The sequence below is a fragment of the Trachinotus anak genome, unplaced genomic scaffold (genome assembly GCF_046630095.1).
Source record: "Trachinotus anak isolate AG129_WGS33_773 ecotype Australia unplaced genomic scaffold, CSIRO_AGI_Tana_v1 ptg000007l, whole genome shotgun sequence".
NCBI lineage: Eukaryota > Metazoa > Chordata > Actinopteri > Carangiformes > Carangidae > Trachinotus > Trachinotus anak.
This window is the reverse complement of record NW_027273858.1, coordinates 13,447,943-13,464,253: the sequence shown is the minus strand read 5'-3', so window position 1 is coordinate 13,464,253 and position 16,311 is coordinate 13,447,943. Positions and strand designations below refer to the sequence as shown.

Sequence of the window (16,311 nt, the reverse complement as noted above, 5' to 3'; positions counted from 1 at the left end):
TGTCCAGATTTATAAATAGTTGAGAGGCTGTTTGTTTCATCCGTCTGACACTCGACACCAAAGGATCTCGCAGACCCGCATGCTAGTTGAAGCCCTCATTCTGTCCCCCATGGTGGACACTCTCTCTGGGACAAGTCCTCTATTTCTGTCTGGTCTCTAGCCCCCGAGTCCCGCTGCCTTCTACTGGCCAAATGCTCAAAGACCTGACTGTGGACTATAAAGAGGTTTTTGCTCTGGATTGTTGTCAATAGAAAGAGCCTTAGCTGCCAGTGAGGGCTTGTGTGGGGTGACAGGGCAGGATTAGATCAGCAGGGCCTTCTTGGGGGGACGGAGCCTTCTGAGGAGTTTACAATAAGGCTCACACCATGGATTATAAAACTGAAAGGTAAGATAAGAGCTCATTCTTCAATTTTTTTCATGTTGAGAGAAGGACACTAAATCATTACATATAAAAAGCCTAAGAGAGCATTTTAAACAACAGATGCTCAGCCTCCCATACATACGGGCATTTAGTTTAATTTTAAGAGTTCAAATTAAATATGAATAACTGAAAAGAAAAGAAAACATATGGCAAAATTCCAAAAAGAAAACACACATTTGCTTACTAAAGGTGTTGTGCAGTGTTTAACGCCACTGGCTGAACTTGATTTGATTCCACTGACAGTTGCTGACATTTATGAATATTTTGTCATATCCTTTCTGCTCTCAGAAGTGACAGCTTTGCTGCTGTTCAGTCTTCACTTGGACCACAGATCCTCTGAAAACGAGGCCTCTTTGGTGTCAGGTTTTAGAGTTGGAGGCCAGTCACTGGACAAAAATAAACCTGTCACATGCAAGAATGAACAGAAAATACCCTGACAGTTTGACATGAAATCATCGTTACCTCACTTTTTCAATCTTCTTTTGATGGAGCAATGGAGTGACGTGTAAATTAAAGTTGGTGTTTTTGTATCTTCAGTGTTTTCTTGATGCTTACCCTGATCTGAAAGAAGATGCTTAATGTGAGTGTAACTATAAAAGTTGTATCCTCACCTAAGTTGTTTTCTGCTAAAGAAGAAAGGTGTTGCATGACATTTTAAAACTTCCTTTCATTTGATACGGACTCAGCTGGGCAGTACAACATTGTGGCGTGTAGCTGTTCTGTAGATGCGTATGAGCTGGATGGCCTCCAGGTCAGAAGATATTAATGAACTACTGGATATTCTGAGCAAGGTGACGGCTGCCTGGCAGCTGCAGTTAATTTAGCCAGACAATACCCATGACGTTACCTTGTTACCTCTAATTGTACAAAGATTTTATTTAAAAACCACAGTACAACAGAGGGAGTACAAGATGAATGTGTGTTGCATTTTATCATTTTTACATTTTAAATTAAATTTATTACAAGTGCAGTTTTTAAGGCCGTCCATAAGCAATGCACAGCAGCCAGCTTACTGGTGGTGAGTGAGAGTAACAAGGATAGGAAAAGTCATTATGTCAACAGACACAAATGTGTCTCAGCATTCACCCATGGCCTTGGCTGTTTAAGACTTTCAGGTCAGACACCAGTGATTTTATTTATTACAGGATTTGCAAATAAAGCACCACTAACCAGTTAATGAATACTCCTGTAATTGTTTTGTGCTTTATACACTTTTTAGTTTGTAAATTGGTCATGGTGATGTTAATGTTTTTAATTTAAATAAAGTTAATTTAAATAAAGTTGATTTTTAATAACTTGAATGTCACATTAAAACATTTAGATGACAGATGTGTAAACCAGCAATAAACTTTCTAATTTTACCTCTGAAATCTCTATTTAGTAGTACTTCTACGTAAGCATATTTTAATCTGCTAACCACCTGCTCTCTCCTTACTGTTTTACTACAGACCAAATGGTTTTACTACGAGATTAGTTTTCAGTGTAATTTTACAGTAGACTGGTCCTAACCAGACTGTTTTAACTCATTCACTCAAAGACAAAAAAATTTGATGGAAGTTTTACCAGCAGGTCTAACTTGTCTAACTATTTATCAACACACTGATGAAGTGACATTATAAGTTAATTCCAACCTGTGATAATTGTTAAACCAATGCCAAAGCCTTGCTTTTAACATGCAAAGAACATGTGTGTGTGTGTGTGTGTGTGTGTGTTTGGTCATCTAAGTTTGTATGGATGAATTCTGCTTTCCCAAAATAACTCACGTGAGGCTGTCTTTACTGTGCCCAGCAACAGTGTAGTTTTATTCACAGCATGTCTCTGAAGGTCACAGTGATTGAGTGGAAGGATTTACAGGGCTGTTTTCAGAAGCACATACAGTACATTGCTGTGTAATGCAAAGGGAGAGAGCTTCTTATCGAGGCCAGCTATCATGAATTAAGCCCTACAACAAATGTGTTACAGTTTTTAAATGAGCGACAACAACATGTGTCTATCTTGGGCTTTGGATTAAGGTTGAAATACATCACACATCATGCAAACACTATTTTACAACTGTGTCTTTTGGGATCAATGGTTTTTTTTTAGTGCTTGGTCAGATACAGGCTAACACTCCTGTCTTTCATCCTGTAGGAGAACAACAGATTCCAGGATTTCATGGACAGAAGCCAACTAAAAGGCACAATGCCTTAGGAGTGACCGGCTGCACAAAATCCTGATCAAGGGCCCCAAACTCTGGGCCCTGTGGCTCCAGCAGCAGGCAGAGTATATAATTTTGAGGTCTGTTCGCATGAATGACTGAGCAACTGAGGACAGAGCTCTTTGTTAGTGAGCCTGCATCATGACCTCGGTTGAGAAGCGCCGCTCAAGCCGAAAGAGTGGCGGGCATCGAAAGCACAGCGATGGAGGCTACAGTGATACTTCCAGTGGTGGGTCGTTTCTGGATGAGACTGACCGAGAGGTCAGCACTCTGACAGATCGAGCATTCAGGAGTCTCTGCATTGGAGATGAGGCTGTTTATAATGACTCAGACCTCTGCTCATCTTCACCCTGCAGCCAGAGAGACAGACAGCTGGCCTTTAGCCAGAGTGGCCAGGACAGAGACAGGGAGGACCCAGAGAGGGAGGAACTTAAGAGAGCTGCACATGAGAGCTTCACTCTCAGGGTGCAGCAGTATGGACAGGACTGGATCCATGGAGGAATGTATGGAGCTGAGATCCACAGAGATCCTCAGTGGGAGGTTTATGGGGAAAGGACACAGGGGAGGGTTTCTGCAACATTCCAGCACTCCTTTGTGGAAACCTCTCAACAGGAGAAATCTCTGAGGGAAGAACAGCTGTCCTTCTTCAGCAATGGAGCCACAGAGTTGAGTTCACAGCAACGCAGAAGCCGCTCCAGAGTTTCATCCCTCATCAGAGCTTTTAACTCTGAGGGACAAAAGGATGGAGCAGGGATGGATGGTAAACTCAAACAGTGGAACGATGAGACAAGCTGGGACAAATCAGCTCTAATGAGTATCCAAAGGGAACTTTCTGAATTCTCAACATCCTACCAGCAAAACTTTAACAGTGATCATTTCCCTTCAGCTGGCCCCTTCTCATCCAGAGACACCAGCTTCTACTCCTCTGAAGTAGCAGCAGTGGCTCATATGAATTCTGCATCCTCGTTCATGAGTGCTTCCCACAGTAAACACAGCATGTCTACCCAGGTCAACTGTAACTCTAACTTCTTTATACACAGTGAGTTTAGTCCCTTCAAGGTATGGAGGGACCATAACAGGTTTCCTTTTCAACAAGGAGAAGTCTCAGGGTTTATGCACTGCTCAGAGTTTCCTAAATGGTATGAGACGCCAATGTACAAGGAGCTTTCACTGGAGGCCCAACCACAGGGTCCCTACAGGTTGAAGGAGAGGGAAATCAGACACCCGAGGAATAAATTGGCAGCAGTGGGTCCCCCCACTCCTCCACGCTCCACATCAACATCTACAATGCTGCAAAAAGCTGCAGCCGTGGAGAAACGCTGTGAGTCAGAATTGGCAGGTCATTACCCCCACAGGAAGCGGACGCAGAGCCTGGGAACTAACAGGCTCCCATCCCAGCGTCCATCAACTGCATCACCTACCATTGAGATGTCTCGACGTGTCCGGGACACTATAAGCTCTGTGAAAGCCCTCCATCAAAAAATCAAAATGATGACAGAAGAAAACATGTCAACAGGAATGCCAGAAAATCAACAAAAAGAGCTTTGTAGCAATGATAATTTAATCCCCTTTGGCAACAATGCAGTATCAGTGGCACCAAATGCTGTCAGAAGTAACACAAGCACGACTCCCTTCAACATCAGTCAGCTGCTCACGCCTTCAGTCCATGCATATCAAGACGCAGAGACAGCAGAGGTCCGACAATATGCAGCTTCGCCTCAACCTGTGGAACATCCTCCAGTGCGAGCTGAAAGCAGGGGAGCCACTCCTGACGTTAGGATGTCCAGCTACAAATCCAGAGCCACGAGCCTGCTCTTCAATCTCAAGGACAACAGGAAAAGAGTAAAAAACACCTACAGTCCTCCCAAATTTAAAGGCTTGGAAAAACTAGAGAAAAACAAACCGCCCTCTATCCAGGAGCCTAGAGACATTGTAATAGACATCCCTGATCTTCCAGATCCAGACATTCAGTTTACCCATATACAGGAATCCAGCAGGACACATGCAGCTTCACATCAATATGCAAACCAGTATCAAAACCCTGGATTGTCACTTGCAACGCTAAATTCTCAACCTGCAACAGCACATGCATATTCAGAATACACTTTAAGTGATTACCAGACAGCTCAGATGCAAGGTGAGATGGTTCATCACTCCAGGCTCACTGGCTTCATACCTGAAAATTACACTACCAATCAGCTGGCTAATGGACAGTATCTCCATGAAGACTTATTGTCATTTACTCCCCACAAGGAAGGGATCACAGATAATGTGGAAACTCTGGGAGGGAATGTATACAGGCTTAAACCACCTTATACAGCTACAGAAACACCAAGGCTAAATGCTGACAACAATCAAGCCAGAGAATATTTAATAAGTAAGGCAAATGCTGAGCAACATTTTAATGAAACAGTGGGAAGGGAAATCACAAAGGAGGATAGATATCAGCAGCTCAAAGACAACAAAAATGATTACAGTAATGTGTCCTCCCAGGATAGGTGGAGACAGACAAGCAGTCAAAGCACAGAAAAGCTCAGCCTGAAAGCAGCTAACTCTCCATGGAAACAAGAGATAACTGCTTTAATCGAAAAAGACCAACATGCACAGGCTTACCAAAGAGCAGCCATGATAAAGGAGGAATTGAATATACACAGAGACAAATACAGAGGAGAAAATCAGCAAAGTATAAATAAAGAGCTTGAAAAAATAGAGCTGAGGGAGAGTTCTGGTGCTGGAACATCCTCTCATAAAAATACTGGGTTGGTCAATCCTAACATTTCAAACCAGCTGCCACAATATGCTCCATTTAGTAATGATACTGTAGAAAATCATGCATATTATGGACAACAGCAACCTGGAACAATTAGGGACAAATATGGACTTCAAAAGTTTTATGGACACAATGAGGAAAATGTAATGAAAGAGAATTATTTGCCACAGAATTATAATAGCTATACTGATCAGGAATACAGAAACCAACACACCCTCTATTCTAATAAAGATAAAACTATGCTTATGCAAGAAACAGGTCAGAGAAAACAATATTCTTCAGTTCCAAAGGGACATGAAAAGCAAAGTCTCCAGCCAGTACAAGCCAAACCACAGTTTGAACATAATATGGAGAAAAAAATATTTTCTAATACCAATGTTGCTGCTGCCCACACAATGGCAAACCAGGTGAAGGATAGACAGATTGTTGAGGTCAAGGCTGAGCAGGCCTCAGCAGAACACTTAACAGCACAACACGCCCAAGCAGAGCTGGCAAAGGTTCAGCACTGGGCTCAAGTGGAGCAGTCCGAAGCAGAGTTGCCTAGGTTAATTTTAGCAGAGCAGACTGGTTCAGAGAAAGCCAAAGCAGAACAGACCAAAGCAGAACTAACAGAACATGAGAGAGTAAAACAGGCTAAAGCAGAACATGTTAAAGAGGAGAACAGAAAAGGGGAACGGGCAGAACAGTCCAGAGGAAAACAACCAGAGCATGCAAGGGAAGAAAAGACAAAGGTAGAGCAAACCAGAGTACAGAATGTAACAGAAGAGCCAAGAAATATTAAAGAGGAAGCAGGAGCCATGCAGATGAAAGAAGAGCAGGGTGAGCAGGTCAAAGCTGAACAAGCTAAAGCAGAAAGGCTAAAAGAAGAACACATAAAAACTGACCGGGTGAAGAACGAGCAGGCAAAAATACAGCAGGCTGCACAGGCCAGAAGAGAAAGGATCAAAGTAGAGCAAGTTGAGGAAGAAGGGGTAAGAGCACAACAAATTGAAAGCGAGCAGGGGGAGGCAGAACAAATCAGAACAGAAAAGGTTAAAGCAGAACAGGTTAAAACGGATCTTAGTAAAGCAGAACAAGCTAAACAAGAGCAGATAAAAGAGCAACTAGCTAAAACAGAACAAGAGAAAATGAATATAGTTGAAATGGCAACGGTCAAAGCAGACCACATTAAAGTTAAGGATATCAGACAAGAGAAAGCTGAGGAAGATTCAGTTCAAATGGGTCAGGTAAATGCAGAGCCACCAACATCACAGATAAGTAAAGCCAAAGAGGCAGAGCAGACAAAGTTGGAGCAAACCAAAGTGGAGAGAGCTAAAGCAGAGCTAACAAAAACAGAGAAACTGCAGGAAAGGTTAGCTAAACCTGCAGCAAAACTAACAGTGATACAGCAGGTCAAAAATGAGCCAGATAAAGTTAAACAAGTTAAGACAGAGTTAGCAAAAGCTAAAGCAGAATTGGCCAAAATAAAGGAGAAAATGAGAGGGGAGCAAAAAGAGAAAGTCAGAAACTCTATCATCGTAAAAGACGATGACATTAAAAAGAAAGATATTAGGGGAGATATGAACAAAAATGAGGATTACAAAAAGACAGATCAGACACCAGACAAGCAACAACAGGAGGAAGAGTCAGTTGTCAGCAGAAATGGTAAAGGTCAAGCTGATACAGGGGCTGATGAATATGAATGTGTAAGAGAAAAATATGGTTTTACTAATTCAGTTTCAACGAACAAAAACAAAGTGTCAACTGGTAAAAACGATTCTTCAAATAGTGCAAGTGAAACACCTGCTTTATGTCTCGACAAAGTAAAGACAATGAATAATGAGAAATCAAAAGACAAACATAGTCCTACAAGTAGACTTGCAGCAGCTAACACAGACATTGAGGAGGAAGTAGGCAGCTTTAAATCAAATGAGATGACAGAAAGTCACTATGTTTACAGTGAGTCATCCAAAGAATTCAAATTATCCAGTCCTAATTATTTACCTACCCATGTAGATAATAGAGCAAATTGCGACACAGTTTCTGATAAAGTAAAGGATGACAGTGTTCAAAAGTTGGAAAAATGTGACCCTGTGAAACACACTGATGTTTCACAGAGAAGAGATTCTGATTTGACTAAGCTAGTCCCTGCTGAAAGAAAACCTAAGTCAACTGAGCACAGTCTAGGTAAAGATCCACATTTTATCCCTCCCAGGGCATTGTCTCATAAAGAGAGGGTGCAGACCAAGCAGGAGATTCTGACTTCCAAAATAAAAGCTCACGCTGAAAAGGAGATTTCAGCAATTAAAGAAAAGGGTTTTGCTATAAGAGATAGTTTTATATCCAAACACCCTACCAAGCAATTAGCAGGTAGTCAGAGTAATAATGCACGACAGAGGCCACCATCACAGGAGGTATCTAAAAAGCATGAAAGCACAATGTCCAGTAATATTACACCAAAGCACCAGACTGAGCTTTCAGGAATACAGATGGAACCAGTCAAGTCTATGTCAACACCCAGCTCTGCTACTATACCAGTAAAGTCTGCAGCAAGAACCTGTCAGTTAGTAGACCATTCCCAGAAACAAGTTCCCAAAGAACCAAAGAAGAGCCATGACAGTGTGATAGAACAACACAGAGATGCAAACCAGACAGGAAGTTATATCACAAGCACAGATGAGGGCTTGGTGGAAAATCAAAAGAAAGAGAATCAATTAGGAATTAAGTCGCCAATGCCAAGTAAAGAGCAAGCACCAAAGAACAACCAAGAAAAGCAGGAAGCAAATCATGGAGCAAACTCTGGACAAGAAAAAGATGGATTTAAGGGTAATTCTGCCATAAGCACTGATCATCTGAACAAGAAGAAAGAGGATCCATCACTAGCTACAGCTCTGCTCAAAGCTGACAGCTCCAAACCTATGACAACAAAAAAGCCTGAGAGTACACATGAAGCAGGTCATGAGGACTCAGCACCTTCATTACATCTTGCCTTTGGTCAGAACAAGATACCAGTAGCTGATGACAGCTTGCACATCATGGGAATAATGGTAATTGTACGAGAAAGAAAGACATCTGAAAGCAATGATCAGGGGGATAACAACAGCCATGATCAAATAAATACAAAAAAGAAAGAGTGTAGTAATTCAGCGATAGATAAATGTGACCCCAGCTCAGGTTTAGAATTATGTAAAGGAAATGAATCTTTAAAGGAAGTTACAGTATCAAAGACAAAAGACAAAGCTGCACAGGAAACCTATCCCACAGTGATGGAAGATCAAATTAAAGTTGCTATGAATAATTATCCTGAAAAAGTGCAAGAACCCTCAACTCAAGAGACAAGAAAGCAAAATGTGTCTGAGAATGTCACTGAGAAAGGGACTAATCTCCAGGAGACTTCTTCTATAAATGCAGGACCTGAAAAGGAAATACAACTTCAAGACCCACTGGCTGATAAAGGTGTGCCTTCCATAGTCACTGTACCTGCTAAAAATGAAGTGTTGGCTGAAACTCAACCCATTCTCTACAAACAGGACATAATAGCAAGAGAAATGAAAGACTACTCAAATAAAATGCCCAAAGAGAGCTCAGCAAAAAACATGAGCACAGATTTAGGAAAAAGGAACACAGAAGAGAAAAATCCACGACAAACAGCACATACCAATGAAAACTTCACGGCCAAAGTGGAAAACACAGGAATCAACTGCGAGAATGATTCCAATGCAGCTGATGCCAAAACTCCAATAAAACATGATGTCAAGCTATCAGTGACAGAAGGTATGACAGCTGTCGTAAATCCACCCAAAAGCAGGAATATAGATGGCAAGACTGCACCCTTACTGGAGGAAAAGAGACATGACTCAACACAAATAAAGCCAGTCAGCAAAACCACTCCATCTCACTATGTAACTGAGAATCAAAACAGATATGTATCTCCAAAGCTAAAGCATAAAGAGACACACAATGAAGAATATAATAAAGTGGATGATGATGTGCATATAGACAGCATTGCCATCAAAGTTGTGCCAGCAGTAACTGAGAAGGACAACCTGAAAATGGCAGAAAAAGATCATGTCACAACTGTCCCTTCTGATGTGGTTGTAGCTAATGGACATGAACAAGTTGCATCATCTAGTTGTAAAGAAAAAGTCAACGATAAAGACAGAACAAAAGACCCCACTCCAGCAAACACTGAGAAACAGAAGAAAGAAAATTTGGAAGAAAAATTAGGAGTGCAAAACGTGCTGTCCAATGTAAGAGAACTGTCTAATTCATTGCAAATCAGCAATCAACAGAACATCATAAATACAACAACTGAGAATACTCAAGCTGAAACTGGAAAGCCTGAAAGACAGGAAAGTGGAAAGGATAAGGAAAGTGGGAAATCAATAGATGAATCAATGGAGGGAAACTACTTTCAAGTGCAAGGTATAGCAGAAACGAATAATGAACCACACAATAGTGCAAATGTTAGAGAGACATTAGATAGTGTTTCAAAGGAAAGGGAATTTCCAAGGCTAGTACCAAACAAGGCCTCTGTCAGCAATAAACCATACAAGGACGTAAAAAATCAAGTCTTTGAGTTGGATCCCGGTAAAAGCAAAACAGTGGAATCAAGTTCAGTAAGCGTTCAAAATCAGAACATGGAAAAGAAAAACAGTGAAACAGAAGATAAGCTGGCTTCGAAAGAGAGCGATGGTCCCACAGAGAGACAGAGTAATAATGTAACGATGGAAGCAGGTCAAGATAATCACATTAGAGAACATCACACAGTGAGTCAATCCACTTTATCAGCAAGGGAAAGGCAAAGCTCAAGAAATTCACATCCATCATGGGAAAATTCAGTCAAGGATAAACCTGAAGTTAAACCAAAACCAAAAGAAAGGGTATCCACAATACCTGAAATATCCGCAATTGCAGACTATGCCAGATTAAAAGTAATTGTTTCAGAAGAGCGGGCAAACACAATTCAGGAATATCCACCCAACAAAAAGGAAGGATTCTTTCCACTAATACAGACTCGTCACAGCAGGCGTCCAGTGTTCACAGCTGACCCAAAAGATGTCTCTGTGAAAGAGAAAAGTTTGCCAAATAAAACAGAGGTGAGTGCCAAAGTGAACAAAGAGCCCAAAGCACCAGTATTTCCCATTACAGAGAAAGAACACCAAAGAACAGGGATGTTTAAACTGGGAGATAAAGAAAGACAAGAGAAAATGGTTTTAAATACCACAGGTGTATTAGATGCTGGGGCTAAACATGCACAATGTCTCAAAGAAAGAAACAAATCACCAACAACCCATCTCAAGAACCAGGAAAGTGAAGACCAAGTGGCTGGAACTGATACTCAAAGACTTTGTCAAGTAGATCAAGGTATTCATCAGCCAGACAATCCTCCCTTGCAAGCACTCAACAGGCCAAGAAACATATCTGTGTCTCTTGACATTGCCAGTGCACAATACACAAAACCTGAAGAATTTTCCTCAAAAGCTGAAAGAGTACCCGATTTGGATAAAAACTCTCAACCACAACCTACTTTGCGGCAAGTACACAACATAGAGGTAAGCACAACAACTATAATCAAAGATGAAAAGATTGAAAATAAACGGGCTAAGATTGGAGAGGAGAGAAAAGATGAGCTGAGACAAGAAAGGCTTGTGACTCAGCATGAAGAAACTGCAGCACGGGAGGGAAAACATGCATCTAGGATAGAAGAGGAGAGAAGAGCAGAAGACATGAGGATAAAACACATTATAGAGGAAAGCAGAGCTTCTCTGGCTGAAGAAGAGAGGAGAGCCGCTCGGAGAGAAGAGGAGAGGAGAGTAAAAGAGAGGGAAGCCATAGCTATTAAGATCAGGGAGAGGCGGGAAAAACAGCGAGAAGCAGATAGAAGAGCAGAAGAAGAAAGAAAAGCAAAACAAATAGAGGAAGACAGAGCTGCTCAAAAAGAAGAAGAGATCAGAGCAAAGCAAAGAGAAGAAGAAAGGAGAGTGAAAGAAACTGAGAAGAAGAGAATAAAGGTTGAGGAGGAGAGGAGAGCAAAACTGAGAAGGGAGGAAGAGCAGATAAAAGAAAATGAGGAGAGAAGGAGGTTGAAACAGCAAGAAGAGAGAGCTGCTCAAGAGGAGCAGCAAAGAAGAGCTTTGCTAGAGGAGCAGCAAAGGAAAGCTGCACTTGAGGAACAGCAAAGGAAAACTGCACAAGAGGAGCAACGTAGGAGAGCTGCACTACAGGTGCCGCAAAGAAGAGCTGCTCAAGAAGAACAGCAAAAGAGAGCTGCTCAAGAGGAGCAGCAAAGGAAAGCTGCTTTAGAAGAACAGCACAAGAGAGCTGCACAAGAGGAGCAGCAAAGGAAAGCTGCTTTAGAAGAACAGCACAAGAGAGCTGTACAAGAGGAGCAGCAAAGGAGAGCTGCACAAGAGGAGCAGCAAAAGAGAGCTGCACAAGAGGAGCAGCAAAGGAGAGCTGCACAAGAGGAGCATCATAGGAGAGCTGCACAAGAGGAGCAGCAAAGGAGAGCTGCTCTAGAGGAACAGCACAGGAGAGCTGCTCAAGAGGAGCATCATAGGAGAGCTGCACAAGAGGAGCAGCAAAGCAAAGCTGCTCTAGAAGACCAGCACAGGAGAGCTGCACAAGAGAAGCATCAAAGGAGAGCTGCTCAAGAGGAGCAGCAAAGGAGGGCTGCTCTACAGGAGCAGAAAAAACAGGCTAAACAGATTGAGACGATACTGGTTGAAATTGAGGAGGAAAAGAAGCAAACTGAGAGAAAGGAGAAGGAGAGGAAAGCTGATGAAAAAGAGAAAACAATTAGAAAACAAAGAGAAGAAAAACAAGCCAAAGAGGAGAGGATCAGACTACTTGAGGAAAGCCAAGCAGCACTGAAAGAGGACACGAAGAGAGCAACACAAGAACAGATACAAGCCCAAAGAGAGGATGACATCAGGGCTAAACAGAGAGACGACAAACACGAAGAAAAGTTTGCAGCTCAGAGGGAAAAGGAGAGAGCAACTAAGATGGAGGAGCAGGAAAGAGCAGCACAGAGGATGGATGCTCTCCAGTACTATGCCATCACCTCAACAGAATCTGAGAGGAAACCAAAAGAAAGACAGCTATGCTCCCCTTCACCTTCCCAACAAAGAAGCAATCCATCGGGGCTTGAGTCAACTGAGGAGTCAGGATCTCACACTAGGCTTTATAGGCCACGTGGCCCTGCATCTCCAGCTCCATCTCTGCCCCGCTCCAACACCTCCTCTCCTGCTCTGGGAGCCAAGCCCTCAATGTTCAGGGTGAAGGATAACACTATCAGAGGCTCCGCTTTCACCAAGTCAGTCAAACCACGCTTCCATAAGAACTTTGGAGAGGATTTCCGAGTGGGCTCACCCATGGAAAGGCTTTCAGAGAGAGGAGAGGAGGAGCAGGAGATTAGACGCAGTGACATTGGTTTAAACAGACTTGCTGCTATAAAAGAATTTTCAACTTTTCAGTCAGCATCTTCATCACAGGATTATTCAGCCCATCTCCCACAACACAGGCCGTACTCCAGGAGGAGTATTGCTCTGGATGAAGATGACTCCCGCTCTGTCATCAGCAACATGTCAGAGGATGTGGAGAGTTTTGCCACCAGTACAGCAGACCTGGCAGATATACGAGGCCTGTTTGACTATGAGAGGCCAGAGTCAGCCTGTAGCTTCAGCAGTGATGTGTCCCGTTCTTTGGGCAAACCTCCAGCTGTTCCCCCAAAGAGTGAGAAAGCCTTGCGCAGGGCCAAAAGGTTGACTACTCGCAGGATAAAGAAGGAGTCGTGCAAAGCTGCAGCAGACAGCCCAGTTGAGAAACCTCTTCAAGAAGGCCCTGGTATTCCTCCCTCCTCCTCCACTGAGGTACGCTCCCCCAACCACTATGCTGTGGCTTCCCCTCATTTTTCCTCACCTATCTCCCTCGCTCATGCTCCAGCATTGGGGTCTAGCTTGCCTTCTGCCCAAATAGACCACCAATCCTCGCAGCGCTCTGTCCATGCTTCCCCTCATGCCACAGGTCCTGTTGCCCTCCCAGTTGCCTCGCCTCATGCTACTGCCCCTGTTACCCTCCCTACTGCCTCACCTCATGCTACTGGCCCTGCTTCCCACACTGCTACTCCTAAAACAGTTGCTCATGTTCCCTCATCTCCCACTCTCCATCATGCTAGCCATCCAGTTCCAGTGACACAGTACCACGTAGAGTCAAGCTATCCTCAGTCCTACCCATTGACCCAGCGCAAGGTGCTGCAGGACCTCGGCTCTGGACAGTATTTCGTAGTGGACGTACCTGTTCAAGTCAAAACAAAGACTTTCTTTGATCCAGAGACAGGAAAGTATGTTCAGCTTAATGTGCGTGAGTCTGGCCAGAGCACCTCCCAACCCCAGCCCCAGCAAAAGTACCCACAGCCTCAGCTCCAATCCCAAGTGCAGGTCAAGCCACAACAACAGCATCTTTCCCAGGCCCCTCCAGCTGGCAAACCCCTTGTGCTTTATCAAGGCTACCATGGTTATTCCCAAAGCTACCAACCTGCAGCTATCAGCTCTGTGCCCCCACACAGGTCATCAGCCCCTGTGACTCCCTACCAGGACCAACAGCCTGCCAGGGAGAACCCCAGCTATCCATCCCCTGAAATGAGACAGAACTCTGAAGGGCATCGCTACAGCCCAGAGAAGACACCATACATGGACACAGTTAATGATACAGAGAAAACATATAACACAGTTTACAACACACATGGCTCATATGAGGCGTTCCCAGAGTGTGACACAAACAGCCAGCTTGCAGGAAGCTCAGTTTGTGAAAATGATAACTCAGCCCACTCACGATATCAGCCCCGTGATATAATAACTATGAGTGAACTAGAAGACTTTATGGAGGTGTCTGACTGGTGAGAACAAGGGTTGAAATCTTTGACTTAAAAGTGTTAATTATGTAATAATAATAATTTAAAGTAGACAAAAAGCTAAATAAAGTATTTGATAAAATAAAGACACCCAAAAGTACAGGATGAATGGATCATTATACTGTATGCAGTATTTGTAAATTACCTTTTCAAGCGAAAATAGTCTCAGATATATTTTCAGATTGTTGTTTTAAAAAGTCCCTGTGACATGCTGTTACATTGCTGCTGTTGATTTGGGAGGTTTACTGTTGAGCTATTTATTGTATTACAGAGAAGTTCACCATTCCATTTGACTTTTGAATGTGAGAAGCTAAGATATGTTTCTTGTGTATACAGTGTGATCAGTATCCCGTTGCCTCCTAAGCCTAGAAGTATGTTATCATACATTAAACAGCAGCAGTATGACAACAGAATTTAGTAGCTTGGGGAAATGTTGGTTTCTGCTATGAACACTGGCAGGCCTGCTTAAGTTTTAATTGTTTTTTTTCTTGTTGGAGAAATCCTACACTTTGCATTTTGTGATGCATGAAATATTGTTAAAGCCACAGTGTCGATCAAAGATCTGCAGATGGTGTAAAGCATAGTTTGTGTATTCAACCACTGTGTCAAGGTGAAAATATGGTGATGTGACTGTTGCTGTTTTTAAGGTGTAATTTCATACAGTAGTCTGTTTTTAAAGTTGGAAGTTTGTGAGAATGTTTCTGTGTTGCTGTGAAACAGAGTAGTGTGGACATGGACTTGTTCAGGCAATAAAAACAAACTCCATTCAACTACACAATTTCTCATCATAATGACTGTCTTTCAAAATCACCTTGTAAAGGTTTAAAATAAGCAAAAAGGAAATATAGAATATAGTTGCTGCAGGTTGATTTCATTTTACTGCTCAAAAGACTGTAATAACAATAAATGCCACTGGCATCCTGTTCTGACTCTTGAAATGTACCCTGGGTCTGAATGACTCAAAATGAAGAGTCCTTTTACTGAGTGTATTATGTAAAGTGTTACTGAGAGAGCACAGTAATATGTCCTGAGAGAGTTCATAAACACAAAAAGAGAAAATAACATTTTGTTGATAACATTTGTGTGTGTGTCTTTTTGCTACTGTATGAATCAATCCAAATGCTTAAATCTTTGCCTACTATACCTATGGGATCCAATGACAGAAATAATACACGGTGAAAATGTCTTTTCTTTGATTTCCCTTGATTCACAAAGTCAGATTAAATGTACACGGCTGCGGTGAGAATGCTTGTATACTCTCCAGCTTCAAAGTAACCTCAAGTATTGTTGTCCCCCTGAGGAGCAGTAACCTGCTTTGACCACTGCAGGGCAGAGGAGAGTGATTCCTTCGCTGGAGCAAAGACTTGAACTTCAGACTTATGTAAAGGAAAACTTCAGGGAAATCCCAAGTAAAATGATGTTGTAAAGAGGACAAGTTACTTCTTCACAATCACTGTAACTTTTTTTTTGGCATTTTTACATGTGACCCTGAATTAATACTACTTATACTACTAGTAGCACTGTACTAGTACAACGTACTGCAACTCAAACTTAAACTGTATGTATAATACAATTACGTCTTTACAAAACGAAAGATTGGGCCAAGGTTAGAAAAGACTGAACCAGCTTATCAACCCAGCCTTTACATTTTCCACTGAATCCATCCATCAAGAGAATCCTACATACAGTAGGTCATATGTATGAGGGGTTAAGTCTGTTGTGTAATTCCATTTGGCTTTGGCAAAGCTCAAAGCGCCAGCAGAAGCCCTGCCTCAGCAGTTTAGCCTGCCCAATAAAGCAGCAGGCTTCATACCACTGGGACAGTCTGACAACCACAGCCAGAGACAAGCCCATGCCACTCTGTCCAGCAGCCAGACAGGGAGAGGTCCCAGCACACACACGCACATCCACACAAATGCATGAACACATGTGTGCAGGCTCACATACATGAACACCAATATTTCCTCTTTGTAAGCTTTATTGGGAGATGAGCATTAACCCTTATTGACTCTGAGAGTAAATTGGGTAAT

At 42.5% G+C, this 16,311-nt stretch overlaps 1 protein-coding gene across 2 annotated transcripts; it reads left to right on the top strand.

Annotated features, from left to right (window-relative positions):
- Positions 1–20: 20 nt before the first annotated feature.
- On the top strand, positions 21–15,359 carry cunh10orf71 (chromosome unknown C10orf71 homolog). 2 transcript variants are annotated; one of them, XM_071480747.1, is made up of 3 exons: positions 21–385; positions 2,552–13,241; positions 13,547–13,838. In XM_071480747.1, exons 2-3 carry the CDS (start codon positions 2,760–2,762, stop codon positions 13,694–13,696), a joined length of 10,632 nt encoding a protein of 3,543 aa, XP_071336848.1. In that variant the 5' UTR covers positions 21–385; positions 2,552–2,759; the 3' UTR covers positions 13,697–13,838. The 2 variants fall into 2 exon arrangements, with proteins under 2 accessions (XP_071336848.1, XP_071336846.1); XM_071480745.1 differs by having other exon boundaries at positions 33–385; positions 2,552–15,359.
- Positions 15,360–16,311: the final 952 nt, after the last annotated feature.